The sequence below is a fragment of the Molothrus aeneus genome, chromosome 4 (assembly GCF_037042795.1).
Source record: "Molothrus aeneus isolate 106 chromosome 4, BPBGC_Maene_1.0, whole genome shotgun sequence".
Lineage (NCBI taxonomy): Eukaryota > Metazoa > Chordata > Aves > Passeriformes > Icteridae > Molothrus > Molothrus aeneus.
The window spans coordinates 49,830,780-49,851,500 of NC_089649.1; the positions used below are offsets into that span (position 1 = coordinate 49,830,780).

The 20,721-nt window shown below is 35.1% G+C and overlaps 1 protein-coding gene across 1 annotated transcript in view; it reads right to left on the reverse strand.

The window, feature by feature from the left end:
* Nucleotides 1-20,721, reverse strand: part of SLC30A9 (solute carrier family 30 member 9) — a 35,113-nt gene extending 14,392 nt beyond the window's left edge. Inside the window, exons 1-15 of the mRNA XM_066548478.1 lie at nucleotides 20,614-20,721; nucleotides 18,671-18,847; nucleotides 16,262-16,324; nucleotides 13,410-13,509; nucleotides 12,509-12,601; nucleotides 12,214-12,296; nucleotides 11,116-11,174; nucleotides 10,352-10,419; nucleotides 8,942-9,044; nucleotides 7,469-7,524; nucleotides 6,015-6,150; nucleotides 5,538-5,577; nucleotides 5,016-5,087; nucleotides 4,453-4,560; nucleotides 3,356-3,521 (exon numbers count right to left, since the gene is read on the reverse strand). Coding sequence (XP_066404575.1) covers nucleotides 3,356-3,521; nucleotides 4,453-4,560; nucleotides 5,016-5,087; nucleotides 5,538-5,577; nucleotides 6,015-6,150; nucleotides 7,469-7,524; nucleotides 8,942-9,044; nucleotides 10,352-10,419; nucleotides 11,116-11,174; nucleotides 12,214-12,296; nucleotides 12,509-12,601; nucleotides 13,410-13,509; nucleotides 16,262-16,324; nucleotides 18,671-18,847; nucleotides 20,614-20,710 — 1,421 coding nt within the window. The 5' untranslated portion in view covers nucleotides 20,711-20,721. The remainder of the gene's footprint in view (nucleotides 1-3,355; nucleotides 3,522-4,452; nucleotides 4,561-5,015; nucleotides 5,088-5,537; nucleotides 5,578-6,014; nucleotides 6,151-7,468; nucleotides 7,525-8,941; nucleotides 9,045-10,351; nucleotides 10,420-11,115; nucleotides 11,175-12,213; nucleotides 12,297-12,508; nucleotides 12,602-13,409; nucleotides 13,510-16,261; nucleotides 16,325-18,670; nucleotides 18,848-20,613) is intronic.

Here is a 20,721-nt window from a genome sequence, read left to right on the forward strand (position 1 = left end):
AGAGCAAGTTTCAAATTAATGAAAAATTTGTCAGAGAACATCAAGTTACTGGGTTTGAGCAATTGGTTGTAATATTTTTGGTTTTCGTTCAAACCAGAATGACAGATTTTCCAGCACAACAGAAGCACAACTACACAACAGCTGTTACAATGGAGTAAAATTAAAGATGAAACTGTCACTAAAAATAGCTTATGTCTAGGAATCTGTGATTAAATTCCATAAGAACAGAATCAGGACAGAATCTGTACCACATCACATATTTTATTTCACAGTTATGAAGGGCTAATCTCCCACAGTTCAGTTAGGCTGAACACAAGAATGATTTATGCACCAAAGGTGTCAATGAGAGTTAAGAATTGAATGTTTGTATAGCAAAAATCAAATCAAATCATTTTCCAGCTGAGAACAACTCTGAAAGCTCATTCAGGATCATGAGTTAAATATGGGACACAACTAGAAATTACTTAGAAAAATGAAAAGAAAGGAGAAACTATAAAGTCCAACAAGCTAAAAGGAGAAGCAGAAGAAAAAGTCACAGAGTGTGATACAAACCAACTTTTTTTAAATATATCAAAACCAAAGGATAACATGGAAACAAGCCTGCTACTAGACAGAAATGGAAAATTGTTACTGATGAAACAGAATGGGAAAAATCATGCAGTAATTGTCTTCTTAATCTAAAAAAGCAAGATTATATTAGTACACAAAGCATTCCCCTACTTAGAGCAGAGAAGCATACTGGATAGTTAAATGCCAAAAAAATGCTTCTAATCCAACAGGTTCCACAACTTATATTCAAGAGTTAAAAGAACTAAGAATAACTGTGGAGGCAAATTAATTTTTCATCTAGCAATGCTGATGAGAATTAAAACAAAAAACAGATTAACACTGTGTCAAAATTTAAGAAGAGTAAGTAAGTCCACCTATTTAAGTGAGGACAGTTTCACCTGACAACCGAAGGAAAATAGAAAGGTGGAGAGAAGAATTCTATATTAAGAACACTAATTCCAGTCATTAAGATTTTAGGGAATGTAGATCTTGTCAAACAATCTTGCTACTAAAAAAAAAAAATCAATCAAAGATTTAGTTGAAAAAAATATCACCACCAGAGAGACTTATTTTAGTAGGACAGCAGTTAGTATTGCCTGATAATCAAATACTTTATAATTAGCAGTGGATCACAATGTTCTGGCAAGCTACTGCTGGAAGCAGTATTTTAGATCCAAATTGACAAAAGGATCCAGGGGCTCTGAGATCTACTCCCTTAGCCCCTGTTAGCAACTTAAGTGTGGTGCTAACAGGGCTAAGGGAGTAGATCTCAGAGCCCCTGGATCCTTTTGTCAATTTGGATCTAAAATACTTTCTGATGAAATACTGAATGATTCCCTAACAGATCTCCTTCTGATTTGGCAAAACATATCTGAAAGTAAACATTGCAAACCATGCCTGAAAGAATAAGGGAGGAATATTCTGGGAGCAGCAACTGCAAAAAACAATGCATTGAGAAATGAAAGCCCTGAAAGGTTGAAATAAAAAAGCAAATATTAGTCACACTATTAGAAGCAGGCCAGTAATCAGGAGCTTTTTCTTTTACATTTGGTTTCAGAAGGATATGTAAGAGTACAACACACTACTACACATCTCCATTTAAGAAAATGTGAGTTTGAATGTTCAAGAAAATGCTGACACTCCTAGAAGTCCAAAGCTTATGTTGAGGAAAATATACAGGTAGCCCTTTGAAGAAATACTTAATATTAAAAGGCTTCCTCTTCCTCATTTCAGCTGCCATGATTTTTTTTCCTTATTTCAGCCTTAGGTTTGTTTTTTTCAGCCTTTTCTCCAAATCATACCTACCTATACCTAGTAACGAGCAAGGGTAATATAAGTTTACTTTGCAGAGAACTGAGATTAATACCAGTTGTCATCTTAGAAGATCTATGTTACCCAAGCTAGAGATAGCAGGCTTGTTGTAAGAACTCAGTCAAAGACAAACTGGGCACTGAAAGGAATCAAAGCTGGTAACATCATGGATCTAAGAAAGAGATAACTGAAGACAAAGTGAATACAGAGAGTATGATAAGCACCTAAACATGTTTCAGCTTCTAACCTCAAAAAAATCAAAATATACAGTTTCTCACAAGTCTTTATTTCTTTTATTATTTATGTTTTTTTTAATTAAGTTACTTCTTGTTTTTAAAAAAATGTTTACAGCAAGAAGAACATGAACTATGTCTGCTCTGTTGGGAAGTTAGAGCCACCTACAAGATGGAATACATTATAAAATGGTACTTGGCCTAGGAAAAATTTTATTATTTCAGCCTGGGACAAGCAAATGCCACCTGTGCACTTTGGAAAAAAGAACTACAGAAGTCATGTACATGTGAATTCACCTACTCTAACACAGTACTGTTGACACATCCTTCACCATTCAGATTAATCCAGGGTCACCACAAATGCTTAATTTACTGACATGTGCAAATTCTAACAGAATTCTATTCCAAACAGGTTTCTTGTTTAGTTTCTGGAATGAAGGGCATGTCATCCAGACTTCCTGCTTGGAACTGTGATGGTGCCAGCACTTAGTTCCTTTCAAGTACTCTGGTATCATTAACTAATGGACTTAAAGTTTTTCCCTCCACAGCTCAAAAATTACTTCAAATTAAAAAAGCACTACAATACTTCAGCTGATTTACACAGAAATATATTCCTAAGTAAAAATCTAAAAGAAAACAAAAAGAAGTTTGCTTCTAAATCAAGGTTAATAGGGTAAAGCTAAAACAGCTCATTGAAAAGCATTTAAGCAAGATTTAGAATTACTATGAGCTATCAGTTTACTACAAATTGCAGACTTGCTAAGAAGGAGAAATTAGCAATGAGTTAATTTATAAGCATGTAACATGAAGACTCCATTGCATCATATACTACTGCAGCATGTCCTGCCAACTGCTACAGAATTCCACACACTGAATATTAACAGTAACAGAATCTAAATATTTAGGTGCTAATAAACTATTCAAGCAACATAATAGTATAATTTAAGTGTTTGCATTTCATGACTTTGAAAATAGTTTTAAGTTTGTGATGGCTTTCTCATTAGGTCATTGTCAATTCCTGTAAGTAATGTGACAGTTAGAATGTATCTGCAATGCTATTTTAGCTGTTGAATACCCAAGAGGTACAAGTATTCTTTTACTAAAAGTTTTAGCACAGAAATAGAAATCAGCAATAATAAAGACTCTAGAATCCCAATACAGAAGACTCCACACTAAAAATAATCTTACCAGATTTCTCTCATTAAATGTTGCTGTCTTGTTTGTGGTTGTTGCTGTAGAGACTGAGCTGTAGAGGTTCTTACCTTACTACAGGATCACTCTCCAGGAACTCGGTGAGCCGCTGCAGCTGCTCAGGCTCGATGGATCGTCCCAGCAGGGCTTCAGTGTTAGTGTAGATTAGAAATGCTGACACAGTTCCTAACAAAGTTCCAACACCCAGAGACCCCACACTGTCATAATAGGGGTTTCCTAAACGAGATATAGCAAATCAGTTTCACAGAGTGTTTCTAAAACATAGCAGAGAACTCTAATTTCACACTGAAAAGAGTTCATAGTTTTGAGGGGTTTTCGGGGTTTTGCTTTTTAGTGAGATTTTTTTGGTTGGTGGCTTTTTTGTTTTAGTCAGTCATTTATTTTACTTTTTTCTTTTCTTAATTCAGTGGAATTTTTTTCCTATTGAGGAACACGATGAAGCTGGAACAAAACAATTTATCATAAAACAAAGCCTTAAGTCCCTCCTGTCCCTTGACCACTCCTGTCTCCTGCAGGACTAATAAATGAGTAAACTCTTGTTTGTATGTGTTTCTATATTAGTAAACATAAATTTATACACAAAGTTATATACACTGAAACATAGGTAGCAGCACAAAATCCAGTGTTCTTTTACCAGTAACTCAAAAATTTGCAAATATTAACTATTTCTGGAATATAGTACTTAATAAGTTTCAAACACTTATTCATGCTCAGACCTATAGAAATAGTACTGTGTTTTTAAGTTGATGAAGGAAACTAGAAATTAAATTTTAAAATTCTTTCTATATAAAAAGTGAAACTTGCAATTAAGTCATTGAGACAATGACAAGAAACAAAATTCCAATATTTATTCTCTTTAAAAAAATCAATACTTAAAAAGAGATTAATAAGTAATCATCCCTCTTTAGAAAATTTGACTATGCAGCAAAGATGATGCACTTTGAACCACTTGGCATACATATCATCTTACCTTTAGTAAAAAATAACTTAGTTTGTGTGGTGAAACACCTCAAAAATCTGCTTACAGAGTACAAGTATCAGAAATTAAGAGCAGAGACATATTTAAATCAACCAACTAAATGCTCTGTGTCCATATCCATACATGGAAAAAAATCCACATTCTGCCTGCCTCTATGCAGAATTTTACCTGTTAAAGAAGTCAGTCCCATACAGGTAGCAGCTACAGCCACGCTCAGGACTGCTGCAGCATCCTCCAGTAACACCACGTTGGTACTAGGATCACGACTCTGCACAACTGCACACACAACACAAAAAAGTTACATTCTCTGAAAATTTAGCTTTATTCTGTTATGCATTGTACTTAAACTATACCAACAACAGCAATTTAAAAGAACAATTTATGCAATTATATAGGTGTAAACTGAATTTTTGCACATGCTCACACTTCTGAAAGCATTTATACATACACAGAACAAGCCCAATTATGTCAGCTTCTCAAAAATGTTAGAAAAATTAAAGGGGCATTTATCCTGAAAAATACATGCACTTAGGCAAGTGTTTAATAGAACTCTTAAATCAACAGTTCTCATCTAATTTGTAAAATGTTATTTGTTAGTAGAATAGAAAACAGATCAATAAAGGGAAAAGTAAAAGGGAAAACAGAAAATTGTTTCTATCATTATGGAAATACTAGCGAACAGATTGTGTTTTAAATAACACCACATACCTTACTGCTATAATGATACTTACCATATTGATAAAATGAAAGACCCTTGGCTCGAGCACTCCTCCGAATTTCATTTATAGCAACAAGCAGGGTGGCTGAAACAACAAAGTTGTTGCTGAAAATTGCTAGAGGCAAAAGGACTTGTTTCCATTTTGAAAAGAGCAGCTTTTTGTTATAATATCATAGCAAGAGATCATCAAGAAAGCACTGATTGTTGGTACTTTATTCAAAGTATAGTTACTTTTTTTTCCACAAGTGTGTCTCCCACACAAATCAGAACAGTTATATTCATTGATAGTTTAATACCAAAAAGTCAATCCATGTCTACTTTCCTAATTTTGCGTTCTTCAACTTCTTACTATACAGACATATATATATAAAAAGTTTTCACATGTTTCTTTTTGTTTGTTCACAAGTATTTGCAACAGAGCTCAAAATTTCACTGTGTAAGCAAAGATCAATTATTACTGTAATTACTGACATTTATGAAATGCTATTATCTTAAGAGATTACAAATACTTAAATAGAAACTTGAAACTGCATACCTCCTTCTGATACCAATGATCCTGCTAAAATGCAGTATGCCTGTACAGAAAAAAACAAGAATCAGATATGATATTATATTATATGCACATTTCTACAGATCTTTTCACCACAGGCTATCCAAAAGTAGCATTCCAGAACCACATTACCCACAGTGTCATGTAATTGTCCCTAAACAGAAGGAAACCAATAATAATTGGATCATGCAATATATTCCAAAACAGGAAAGCAGGACCTCTTGGAGGGGGAAGATATGAAAGGAAGATGCAGGGTTTAGAGAACAGCTCATTTTGCTGCAGGATCAACTATAGTTTAAAGATTTTTAAATAAATGTGTTTCTTAAAACACATTTTCATTAAAAATGGTTTGAGTTAATTGTGCTGGAACTCAGACTGACTCAGGAAGTGAGTTTCAGACTATGCCACTATTTTTTATTAAGTCACTGGTGTTAAATACAATAGCAAACAAGATTAGCTTACCCAGAGAAGAGATTCTACAGGATGAGGGTGGAGTAAACCTATGATCCCATGATACCAAGAAAGCCCTGCACCCATCATGAAAATGCCTACTCCACTAATCAGGGAGGCAATATAGCGCATATTTGTGAAACCATACCTAGAAGAAAGAAAAGAAAATTATTTTAGGAATATAAGATTCTACATCTCTACAAACATGCCTCATATTAATTTTTACATGTCTTAAATTATCATCATATGACTTGAGATCTATTTAAAACAAAGCTGCTAAATCCAATCTAATCCAAGGGGGAAAAAAAAACCTACTTGAAAAAGGATATCAAGCATAAATGTTTTTCTAACTTGGTTTTAAACAGCTGTATTCACTCTTGTACCATGACTGAGGATTTTATTTTACAACTGAAAAAACCCCAAAATAAACAACATTTGTACCACTTTAAGATTTTAGTGAAATGCTACTTCTAAATATGGACTCTAGTTTTGTGAGCAGCCAGTCTACATAATTCATAAAGCTAACTTAATGGGAATAAAATTTACACATCTCTCAGTAGTTCAGCTAACTACAGGCATCCAACACTGGCAGTTTTTAAGTGCAGTGGAGGAATTAAAGCAATATTAAAAGTTTGTGTTTATTCCTTTTTTTGGTTTTAACTCCATCTACAAACAGTGCACTTCTTTTGTCTATATTGAGGAAAAAGGGAAAGGAGCAAGAGGGAGAAATGAGATATGATGAATATTTGCACAAGTTTAAGATTGAAATTTTTCAAATTTTAATGATGCAATTAATGAAAAAAAGCATAACTAATCCCATAAATTAGACGTATTTTTGAAGTAGTTCTTAAAGAATGAATGACTTGTCCAAACATATGAGGAGTAAAACAGCTCAACACTGAGAAAATATAATGGAGAGTGCAGCTTATAACTTTCATGAACTTGTAAGAACTTATCAAGTAATATTCCTATTGCTAGATACAAACAAAGAGCAGTTTATATCAAACACATCTCCTTATGGTACAAGTAACTAGCTTGCATAAAAGCACTTTGTTGAAAAAGGAAGAGGACAAAAATTACAAAAAGTAATTTTTATTAAAAAAAAAAATCCCGTGATTCACATGAACAGTGTTTTCAAAGCAGATCTATTAGTTAGAAGAGGCAGAAGAGCCCAGAACAACTTAGAGGAATAATGGCAATTAAAATAAAACATAGCAAAAGCATACCAGCAAAAAAAGAACAAACAAAAAATACCCCAACACATGCAACAAGCCATTGAAGCTGCAACTCCTGGAGCTTGAAAGAAAACCCTTTTCTTATTTTATCTGTTGTAAAAGCAGAAACAATACATCTCAAAAATGGCCCAAAACAGCAAATCAAAACAACAAGGTGATGCACAAACAAGAACTGCCTGATCTTACTGCTATATATAGTTAGCAAAATCTTTATTTACTCAAAAAGCTTACGGATGACTGGGGTCAGGTGTCCTCGCAGACTGACTGATGCCCAAAGCTAGCAACGCCTATTTAAGACAAGAAGTTAAAAAAAATATAGAAACTTTCTGTATCAACTGAACATGAAAGATAAAGGCAGATGAATTTGTTGAACTGCATATATGCTTTGGTACTGATATCTTATTAGAGCTGGAATATAATCCTCAAAATTTGTCATCTAAATTTACCACTCCCAAAAAATTGTTAGTTATATCTACATACATAATATATATGCAATTATATGGTGTGTATATATAATTACTGTTAATTATCATTTTAGAATCACAACTGAAAATTAACATTACGTGCAATCACAAGTGCTGTTGCTGTGCTTCAGTGTGAAGGAATGAAGTTGCTCAGGGAACAAAGCTTTTTAAATAAATCCCTCTTGAAGAGAAACTATACTGAGACTGTGGTGTAATAGGGTGAGGACAACATTTAAAGCAGTAACTTACACTGCAACTTGTCAGCATATTTTGAAGGAAGAAATAACCTTATGCTATCTAAATTGCCTACCTGGGATATATTTAATTAGGCATGTATTAAGTTGTTGATGCAGGAAGTTATAAATCTAGACCTGAATTTTGCAAAGCATGTGTTTTGTTTAAGACTATGGATAATGAAACATAGTAACAATTAGTCTTAGCAGCAGCAAGCTGCTTTGAGGAAGCAAGGCTTCTCCTGTGTTTTTCCCAAAACCACACACTCAATTATTTGGAAAAACAAAACAAACCCTCCCACCTCAGTGGAACTTTCAACTTTGATATTTAAAAAACAGAATAGCTCTTCAATATATATAATACCACTAGCAAACTTGGTTCACCTGTACATTGACACACTTGACCAAGTGAAAAAATGCACACTTTAATACTTAAATTTATGGGGAGGCTGGCTTTATCAGTTGAATTAGAAAACACTGGAGAAAACAACATTAATTTTATCCTTGCATATTAATATTATATGTCCAATTCTGAGCCTGCCACTCTACTTCTCAAAGTAAACATGCCACATATGTGGCTACTTGTGCTGTGACAGGCTGATAGGTAATCAAGGAATAGAAAAAGAAAACAAGATGCTCAAATCCTCATCATTATCCTACCTAGAGATGAATAAGTAACAAAGTCTGTCATTGTATTATAGTAACTGACAGGAAAAGCATTTCTAGTTAACATTTAACCAAAACACTAACCAAGATAATTTTAGATTCAAGTACCCCTCATGATCCATGAAGTAGCTGAGTACAGTTCTTATTGCAACTCTACTCTTTCAACTTATTTCTAAAAATCCTCAAAATCTACATTCTGACTTCTCCTTTTTACACTAATACAAATTTAGAAGCATCCTTTTTTTTTTATTCAAGTGCATTACAACTACTGTAAGTATCTGTCTTTATTCCCAGTTTTATTACAAGTACTAACTTGAGCAGAATGGAAAAAAAATACTCACCTGGTTACATGTGTCTGCTAAAGAATGTATGGCTTCTGAAAACATACTTGCAGAACCCGTGTAAACCCAAGCAAGTAGCTTAAAGAAAAAATTCAACCCATTTCTGAAAACAAAGAAGAAATAACAGAATATTTGATGTTTAATATTTTCAGCAAAGCCAGAAGTGCTGTACAATCATGTGTTATCTACCAGAAAGGGATCAACTTGAATATCAGTTTAATAATTAGAGAGCTGTGCAAACAGATAATTGATAGAGATTTTCTGCATGGATACTGTGAAAAAAGTCCTTTCAGCTACACTTGATAAAGACACACAGTTTATTTTTCAGAAATCATTAACTTCTAAGCGGTTCGAAATAAGTTACACTTCCTGAAAACTACCATCACACTTACTACTCAGAACAACTAATTTTCTACCAGTGGAAGAATACAAGTCTTTACATCTTCCTTTCCAATTTTTTCAATCCTTTGCCTCCTACACATCCTCCACCAATACTGTAGTGCAAGGTTCCCTACTTCATCCTCAGCCTGAGCCATTCTCAGTAGGATACAGATGTGAGACAACAGACAGGAAGACAAGGCTGTCACTACATTATATTGTAAAAATTATCTATGGAACTTCTCCATTAAGATGTTCAGTGTGAACTGTAAAGCTACAGGTTTACTGGAGTAAACATTGTCTTATGTTGCACAGAGGTAACTATTAATACCAAAGTCCAAGTCTACATTCTCACTTCAAACATTATCAGAATCAGTAGGTTAATTGATACAAACCTATTGCACAGAAAATCAGACTAGAGAATTGTAATATCCTCCTCTATATTTTTTAATATGAGTTTCATTTATTGTCAATTTTTTAAGTATCTAGATAAATTAAGTGTTATAAGAAACTATTAACAACATCTTCTAGTGGCATATTTTAACAGGTGCCAGAAATTATATTCAAGTTAGAAGAAACAAACCCAGCAGCTTCTGAGAATGCAGCTTTCAATTAGAGAAGAAATAACAGTTTACAGAGAAAAGTGAATTCTTCTCTGTTGGCCATATGGAAGATTCTTTAAAATGTATGAAAAGCTTCCTCTCAAGAAGGAGCAAGAAAAATGGACATCTTTAAATACCTGCTGCTTCAGATCCTTCAAAATTTTGTTTTTTCTTTAAGAAACTATATAGGGTGATACATTCAGAAAAAATTGCTCTTCTCTCATCAGAGATTTATTCAATACCTGACCTCTATGTATTGATCAATGTATTCACATAAACTCTCTCCTATCAACAATAAACAAATAAATCTATTAACTTTAGTTACAGACACAGGCATCTTTATCTTAAATACACACACTGTTACTATTTCCAGGATAATATAAATAAATTACTTTTTATTACATAAACAAAACTTTTTTTTTTTACTTACATGCAAATAGCTACCATTACCACCTTCCCTGGTCCCTTGAAAAACATAGTTGCTGTACTGGAGCGTGGCTACATAAAGAAATAACAGATTATTTAATAATTAAATCTTGATCTCATTAGACGCCTACTATACAAATTAAATAAAAAACTTTGCACTGCCCTGTATTGCAAAAGTTCTGGAAGGCAACTAATTTACTACTAAATGTTCAGCCAAACTGCAGTTGGGTCTTATGTATGTCTACAAATGGTTGGCCATTAAAGAGATCAACTCCAATGAGGTCTCCAGCAGAGGCCACTGCAGCCATAAGGCCCAGAGCCCACTAAGGAATCATTCTGTACACCCAAGCACCAGGATCTAGGGTGTGTGTCTACTTAGGCAAAAAGGAAGGGCCAGCAGTGCCTAGAGAAAAGCAATCATCTTCTATGGTCTTTTTTCTTAAAGAAACTTACTTAGGTTTTTAAAATTAACAATATATTCACTACACATAGTAGTAGGTTTTACTTGAAATCATGAGTACAGCTGCAATTTTGACAAGAAGGCAACTGAAAGAAAACCCTCTTTCTGGTGGATAACATTGTCACAGTAGGACCTCATTCAAGTTGTCATCACAACATTTACTACTGCATAACAATCAGATATAGATCTGGTATATTACAGGGCAAAAAAATCTTCCAGTAATATTCAGTTACACAAATTTTCCTTCAAAAGGTGTCATAACACATTTCACTACACTTTTCTAGCCAAACACTTGAAAATGACCTTACCTTAGTATTTCCAAAGAACTCCTTGTATTCCCACAACAGCCTTTGGTTTCTAAACAGATCTGCAGTACAAAATTTGCATTGTGAATATGTACTAGCAACTAGTAGCTTCAGGAATTGAAGTCTACTTGTTTTATGCAGCAGCCAACTTCTAATAAGAGCTAGATGATCTATGAAAGAATTTCTCCCTTGATGTTGTTAATCAGAAACACATGCTGTTATACACTCATGCAAAATGCCAAATACAATCTGTTATGATCCTATACATTGTTACTATTTCTACCAACAAATGATAATGCACAGAGAAAAAACTCAAAATATACTTCTGCAAATTCATTTTGTTTATATCCAAAAATTTTATTTATATCCAAAAATTATTCTTCAGGTCAATAAAAATTTTGAGGCTCCTCACTACACTTTCAGTACACTTATAGATACCTCAACAGGTGTCTGCAGTTCTAGCCTTTTCTGACAGAAGGGTGTTCTAGTGGCACAATGTTCCAAAAAAAATTGACCTCTTATTTTAAGGCACACAACTAGACTAAGTAACTTGAAGCAGTATTGCCTCTTGTGTGATTTTAACTGACTAGACTGATCCAAATACGTCACAAACTATCGATTTGGCTGTATTGATAATGCCAGCAAGGATAACAAGAATAATATTACACAAAGAAAAAAGTATGATTTGGGGGTACCTCTCCCCTTCTGAAACACAAAGGCAAGCTGAATTCTTCTCAGAGGAAAAAAATTAAAGAATAGTGGCATGGTGTAAAGATTTGGATCAGTTTTAACTCTTTTCAAAATTCTCAATTAGATAAAATGCAAAAGCATTGAAAATGTAAATTATCATCTAAAAACTGAAAGCCCCCTCTCTGTTCTACAGAACACAAAATGCATGTTCTTCCTGTATCACAAAGGTGATAAATTGCAAGATAGTAACAGACTGTATCTGCAGAGATAGTAACATTTTACTCTAAGATTATGCCACAAAACCTAGTCAGCAATTGCTAGTTACAAATTTACATGCTTTCAATAAAGTAACGCTATCTTGTAGATACACTTCTTGTGACATTTGAAGGTATTTGAACACTCTATACTCACTTTCTCTGTACTTGATCTCTGCCTCTTTACGTCGCTTTCTTTCTCTGGCAAGCGCCTCTGGACTACCCCAAACTTCAAGAGACCTGCATGAAGTAAAAGTATCTTAAAAATGTTTCTGCAACTTTTTTTCAAGCATAAAACCATACTGTTGAGTTTTTTATACACAATGTAATTATATCACAATATAACATATGTTCAGATAGAAAATGGAAAACCTTACTGCCCTTTCACATTGCAAAGCTGACTTTTAAAACTCTTTTCTCTCTCTCATATCATCCTTTTCAAACGTTCTTACTTTGCCTCTACGTCCGATCTCAGGTACACCGTGAAAGTCTCAGTGTCATCATGGGGACTTCGTCGTTTGATTTTTCTCAGCTGGTCTAAATCACTAAGGAAAGGGGACAAAGAGTTTAGTGTAAAAAAAAGGATCACATTGTTCTAATTTGACTTTTATGTCTGGGTGATCATCCACCATTTTGATATTACTAATTTATTATACAAAAAAAGTGGAGTTGTCTAATTCAAACAGAACAGACAGACAACATGAAGCAAGTGATCTCTAGCAGGCCATTGAAAACTACTGTTTTTCACATCCAGAAGTCCAAATCTTGTCTTCATACAATGAAATACTACACACTGAAGACAAAGAATTAAAACACTAAATAATAAAACATTCAATGAATGATCTGTATGTAACTGATAATGCACACATATGCTAAACAAGAGGCTCTATGAATTAGCCTCCTTAAATGGAAATCAGCAGTCATGTGACAAGAAAATTTAATCCCAAAATTTACACTCTCAGCACAAGCTGCAAAAGGCTGAAGATAACAAAGCTACTTGGGGAAACAGATAAAATTTCCTGTGCTGAGCTACACATTAGGACATCTACACCATTATGTAAAAACAGGAGGAACAGAGTAATTTGTACTTATGAGACCATAAATCCAAGCAGATTTATGGTCTCATAAGTACAAATCAACTACTTTAAGAAGCAAGTACTGAAACATGAATATTAAGTGCAAGCTCCTAGTCCACTGTAAAACTAAGCAAGAACTAGCTTCAGCCACTTACAATTATGTACACCACAAAAACATTTAGAAAATCTGTGCAAAATCACTCTACAATTACAATTACTTCTCATGCACATATGAACAAATATTCAGTATTTAAATCTCAACTCAAACCCATCATACCTGGATTTAAGACAAAACTCATTTATTGCTCTGACTCCAGTGATGAAGTTATTCTGTGTGTATTTTGGTCCATACTCTCTTTTTTTAAGGACTGGTTTCACTTTAAAAAAAAAAATAGATACACAAGTCACTCATAGAAACTACAGCAGAAACTTCAAAAATTAATTCAATCTAGTGTCATACTGTGATATCTCTTAGAGGGAATCTGAAAAACAGTGTCAGTGATACAGAAAATTGCCAGTGAAGAGAAAGGTATCTTCCTCATTGTGGAAATGAGTAAGGTAGAATGATTTACCTCCAAAACTGCTACTTTCTAAGCTGTAGTTCAGGTTTCTCAAACCTAACTGCCACAGTCAGCTACTTCTCCAGCTTTGATGTCAGAGATGGTGCTTGGCTACATAAATAGCATTCAAATATGGCCATTTGGAAACCCTTTGAAAAAAAGTTGTTTCATTCAATATTGCCATTTGGAAACCCTTGGTCTAAAAACTGAAATGGCAACAGACTGCTCCATTTCTATTTTTTCCAATAATCAAGTCCACTTTCTGCAGATAAGACTTTTGACCTTTGCAGAGCATACAGACTGTATACATAATTTTTCTCAACTATTATGTTCAAATTTAGTGCTCTTAACATTGAGCATTTATAACAATTAAAAACATACATGATTTATTTATAATGCTTTTTATGTCTGGAAGATGTGCTCTTATCACATCAGATTTTCATGCACAAGGAAAAGAATACCACACATATTCAGAAAAATTATAAATGGAATTTTAAATTTATGCTATTATTTTCTACTTGTCTGTATGTACATAACTTCATCTTATTCTCAAATGTAAGTCACTGTACACTAACATGCATTAAAAACATGATTATTGGAAGACTAGTTACATTCAGAAGAATATAACACAACTAACTAACACTGTAATGTAACTAACATTACAGAATACAACTTAAAACAAAAAGCTGAGATTCTACTGGTGAGAAGACCTTAGAGAACACATGAACTTCTTGCAAATCACAGGATTGATATGATTTCTATAGCTGGTCCAGAACTACTCTAAGTCACAGAATACTTACAGAAAGATAATGCTTTTAAAGAGTTTGAGAAAATTTTTCCCAGAATTCTACACTGCCTTATTTCTGTGTTTTGATGCTTAACAGCAAAATATATTGTTTGACTCTCCATGACACACTAACAGCACAGGTATTAATATTTATCATAATAATCTGATTTCTCTCATCCAATTTGAACTTGAAGAATTTTTTAAGTCCCTGAATAATCACATTCATCCCACCAAGCTCCTGAGTGAAGGTGATGAAAAAAACTTTGGGTATTTCCTAAAAACAGTACACAATTTACTAAGGTTAGGACAAACTGATCATTTTTAATAAAGAACACTTCCCATCTTTTATTTAAAACAAATATATGCCCAAATCATATTAACCTCACTAAAAAACAACTTATGGATTTATCCAAAACTTACTAACTCACCTTTCAGAAATACAGGTAAATTTCACTAAAATAAATCATATATTGTACATTGTATATATTGTACTGTAATTGTATATTGCACAGCATACCAACGATCCTACTCTTCATTCAAATAACTGTATAAAACTGTAGTAAATATGGGGAAAAAAACCCTATTTGGTGTTTTCAAAAGAAAGACAAGCTCAACAAAAAATGATGTAAATAAAACATTTTAAAAAGCACATTTAAGATTAGTGAGCATTTAAAAATGTTACGGTCTTTCTAATACTTAGTAATACTCGGAGCGGTAATTTTCTAAGCCAGAGCAGCATTTTAAGACTAGAATTCCACTTTCTAGACACTAGCAAAATCCTTGACATAAGCATTTCTCCTTGCACATCTTTAATTAAGAGAGGGGAAACTCTTACTGAAACATATATCTATTTTCACAATTATTTCACAGAAATTTCTCTGATCTACCTTGCATTTTTTCCCTGCATGCACACACTAAGAGACAATAAATCTAAAGAAACTGACATCCCCCTGCACCACTGGGGTTGAGAAGGTAGAGAAAGCAGGAAAAGATTAAGCCTGGGAAAAAGTGAAGGGTTAGAGGAAGGTATTTTAAGATTTAGTTTTTATTTCTCAGTACTGTAGTCTGTTTTGACTGGCAATAAAATAACTGATTTTGCCCAAGTCCGATCTGTTTTGCCCATGATAGTAATTGGTGAGTGATCTCTCCCTGTCCTTATCTCAACTCATAAGCCTTTCACCACATTTTTGCTACCCTATCCAGCTAAGGAGGGGAGTGATAGACCAGTGTGGGTGGGCACCTGGTGTCCAGCCAGTGCCAAGCCCACCACATTACTGCACACAAATGGGAATTGTACAGAACTCAGATTAGGCAGTTCATGTGGTCAAAATATATTTAGAAGCAACACTGATTAGATTAACTCAGTAATAAGAAAGAACAGAGGAAGACTTAGAACAAGGAACGGGGAAGATCAAGTATTCAGCTTAGCTCCATTAAGTCTGAGAGGGAGAATGGACATGACTGAAAACACGCAAGGAGGACAGACTGCATCAACACATGAAAAAACAAATCAGTCTTCTCCTGATGAACTCTGCAGCTTAAATGAAAATTACAAAGAAACACAGAAGAGTGAGTAATTAGAAGGAATACTGCTATGCTTGGTTTTTTATGAATCATTTTCAAACAAACTGTACCAAACAAAGCTGGCACACAAGTGTGTTTTAAAATGCTATTCACATAACTTGCTTACACAATTGAAGAGGAGCCACAGTTTCCTTTTTTTTCTTTTTTTGACTACTAGCAAACAGCAGTAAAATTCCAATACACCAAGTATTTCTTTACCTTTTACTTGGATTGGCTGTTTAGGTGAAGACTGCTTTTGGCCTGCATTGGTTGTATCTTGTCCTGTAAAATAAAATTAAAGCTCACTGTAAATATGGAAGTACCTACTTTTCTTTTTAGTTAAGAGTTTGACTAACATTAGAATATATCTCAATATTGCACTGCACCCTGACAATTAGGAAATGTATTTGCCAGATTTCCAACACTTAAAACTCTCAAAAGACAGAAACAAAAAAATAACTAAAGTAAATATTTAATATAGCATTGATCAATAAACTTCTAGCAGCTTGCAGAAGAACACCAATTTGTAACATACTTCACCCAAATTTAAAAATAAATATTCTAACAGTGCACTTGTGGTTTGGGACAAGTTTTATGCAAAACTTTAGGTTAGTAAATATAATTAATTCTATATGGCTTATGGCTGCTACGTATCAGAGTGTTTCAGAGCTTCCAAGCTGGGATTCAATTTTAAGGGATGGAAGCTTCTTCATTTACAAAAAGTTAGCTCCTTAAAACACAGAATATTTAAACTAAAATCCACAACTCATAGGTAACAAGCTGGAGCTAGAAAAAAAAACAAAGTCTTTTAGCTGGTTTTGAAACCTGAGGATATGATTCTATTAAAAAACCCAACAAAATATAACTTACAATAGTGAAATGAATCTTAATATTTGGAAAACTACAAGTTCCAGTAATTTTAGTGATATTTCTAGTTAGAAATCAGAAGTACTACTTGGAAACTCAAACAAATATTACATCCCTGTCTCATACATCTCAACATAGCTTTCAGAACAAAACCCTTAGGGTTCTAACATGTCAAACCAATATATTCATTCTTTTGTGCCCTACCACTCTATAACATTGGAGGTTTGCCAGACATTCATAATCATTCACAAAATTAAAAATTACCTTATTCAAAGTGATATACTTTTTTAAAATGAAGATTTTTTAGCAGGTTAGTGTTGAGTAATGTGGTACTCCTAGCCTAACATGGTACTTAAATTATTTCAAGATCAGATTCTCTCAAAGCTTGCACTACATAACTATGTTTCAATAAGGCAATTAGTTAATGCCCTAAAAGCAACTGAGAACTACAGCTAATAACAATTCAAGGATACTTTTTTGGAAAAATAACACTTATAAATCTATGAAGTTGATCTTACTACATAGCAAATAAGGTTGCACCATAACTAACTAGCATTCCTTAAACAGTCATCCCTTTCACTTGAAAACAAAAGAAACAAAACCCCTTTGTTTTTCCTTTATTTTCTCACCTGGGAAAGCACAAAAATACTAAGACTATATCCATGCACAGAGATCTATGTACATCAAGTACCCTTTCAAAGTTTACTGCCTCAGCTTAATCAGAACAAAATCACAGTACATCACTGAGGAAAAGGATACAGAATACTTCCATTCACAATCAGTTTTTCAGACAGGTAGAGGTCGATATAATAGAACTTTCAAGACTGAACAATGTTTAAGAGTCACTTTTGTACTTCCAAACATCAGAATGTAATCCTCTTAGCTGGCTACAGTTACTAGCTTTTAAAGACTGTTGCAAGCCCCAGGAATTTACAAGTTACTAAAGAAGGAACAAATATCTGCTATCCTGACAAGCAAAGGAAATTCTCTTTAGAAGACCACTCCATTGTAGACAAAAGCACAAAGAAAGAGAGCTTTCATTTTGAAAAGCATCTGTTATCTCCTAAGCACAGTCTTCCGAGCCTGTATCTGTGCAGTCCCACAGTTAACAAGCATCAAAAATAGAGGATGTTACAATGAAGCAAGGACAAGACAGTTCTGAATTTCACAAGCACCTAACAAGCACCAGATCGACAATCAAACAGCAGGGAGGGTCAGGTTATGCACACTGTATCAAATGTTTAATGTGAATGCTGCAGTTCTAACAACTGTCAGATTAGAAAGCTAGAGCAGATGGGACAGCTCAACCCTCTTTACCAGTCATTTATAGCCTGGCCTTGAGATGCCACAATGCTCAACAGTGGCACTCATTCAATCTTTATCATTAATTCCTTTGACACAACACACCAGAAATGCTACCAAAATAAATCAAATAAACAAGCAAAGTTGTGAAAGATGAGTAATACATTCTATTTCTTATCCCTTAAATTACTTAAGCCCTTTCAACCTCCACATTTTTCCACCACCACTTTAAATTTGATTACTCTAAACTTAAACCCTTAAAATATCAGAATGACAAAGAAATAAATTTCAGCATTCCTCCCTGCTTATGCACTTGAATTTCATATAGAGATGCCTACAACCCAAAATACTAAGAATTCTGTAATCGTAATATCATACAATTAAAAAATACCCTGTTATCAGTGAATATGTTAAGCTTTTACATTTTTATAAACACTCTTTATTGTAGCTTAGTATTACCTGTTTCAACTTTATGCAGGGTTTCTCCACGGGCTGATCCATTTGTATCTTGTGATCCAAGATCTTTCTTCTGACCATTGGAGGTATAAACTCTCACTTGACTCATCAACTGCACAGGCAGGCGATTACATGGCAGAATATAAGACAGGCTCCCACTTTTCATTGAAACTTTCCATCCTAACAAGGGGAAGAAAAAAAAGCTATTTCAGGCAGCCATTTTGGAAGGAAAAAGAAGGAAAAGTGGTCCTGCTCTGGCAGGAAAAGTTATGGAAAGTGAGCTTTTAAGTACTGACCCGTGCTCATTTTACCCATGTTTATGGGTAAAACTACAAAATGAGAGTACATAGCATGCTTTCACTACCTCCCTTCAAACATCCACTTTTAAATTTCAATCTAACACTAGAAAGTTTTTCCCACACTCCAGTATGCATTTTTTCCCAGAGACCTCTGGATAATCTTAAGGGTTAAAAAAAAAAACAAACCCAAAGCTATTTGACAAGATCGGCTTTGTGATACGTTGTCTCATTCTAGTCATACTGCCTCAAAGTCTTTAAAAACCATATATTGATAAAAGAACAAATACAGATCACTACAAAACCATTAACCAGGGTTGCCATTTCATTTCACTCTGTGCACACTCTGTACAAATCACAGCTTACCAATGAAGAGAAACTGAACTGTGTGCAAATTATACAGTTGCTACAGAAATCACATAGAAAAGCAGACAACATTGTACAAAACATTTTACAGGGAAGTGTCTTAAATTTTGCAGCATTCACAAGAGACAAATTACAATACAAATATGTAAAAAGTCCATTGAGAAACCACCCTGGGTAGGCAATCTTCCATCTCAAAAAATTAGCCAAAAGCAGAGCTGCAGTACAGACCAACCTGTATTAGCAATCAGTTTCTTTTAGGGAGCACAATACTTCTGTAGAGAGGGTAAATAACACCTCCAACCAGTAATGCAGCAGGGAAACTGCTGTGAGTGCTTTGGAAAACACTCACTAAAAAATAAATACATTTTTAAAAATAATTAAGAGGTGCCAGTAAATAAAGTCATACAAAGCATGACCACTTAACCATGAATAACACAGCTCTCACAAAAAAATAAAACATTTTACAGAACTGTCCATTCTGTAAAAGTCTCAACAGCTTTCCTTTTTTGTTTTAGTCTTCTGCACACCTGCATGTCTACATGCACTGACCTAAACCTTACTGAAGGAAAATTTTCCCAAAAAAAGGACAGCTCTTACTGACAGTTGTCACAATGTGACAAAAGCCTTTAATACTGAACTCGACGCAGTTCACTGAACTCACTGATTACGAATTTTTAAAACCCTACAATACGTGGCACAAGATTAGCATTGTTGTTTCCTCTGCTTTGGTGATGCTGGAGCAGTTAAAAAGGGGAAACTTAATCAGCATATTTAGGGGGCATTTTTTTACTAATTCATGCACACATAAGAAACAGCTAAAGAAAAAGAACATTTGCTGCAATTTAACCGTGACTACGCAAAAGGGGAAAAACTGCTCGGAATTGAAATTCCATGAGATGTGTGGCCTCCTCGTACCAACACAAGCCCTGTAAACCCGTGCTATAATTTATGTAATTCCTGCAAACTTCGGCCCGGCACGGGCATGACGCGCCCGCTGTACGTCAGACGGGCCGGCACAGCCCGGCCCCGCACCGCGCTCGCAAAACGCCTGCACGTTTTCCTTCTTTTTACAGCCGACCCTCAGGCAGCAGCCGGGGCTCCCCGGACCGCGGGTGCCCGCGGCCGGGAGCAGTGCTACCGCCTCGGGAGGGACCCCGGCCGCCGCCACCGCCTGCGAGCGCCGGCACTCGCTGCGCCCCAGGGGAAGGCGGAGCTCCGTCGCAGCTCCCGACGAGCCCCGGCCGGCGCGGCGCGGCGCAGCGGCCCGGGCCCCGCAGGACTCACCGTGGCAGGCGCGGGGCCGCGGCGCCGCCTGGCACCGCAGGTACAGGCGGTAGAGGCCGCGGCAGCCCCGCCGCTGGGCGGCCAGGGCCGGCATCATGGCGGCGGCCG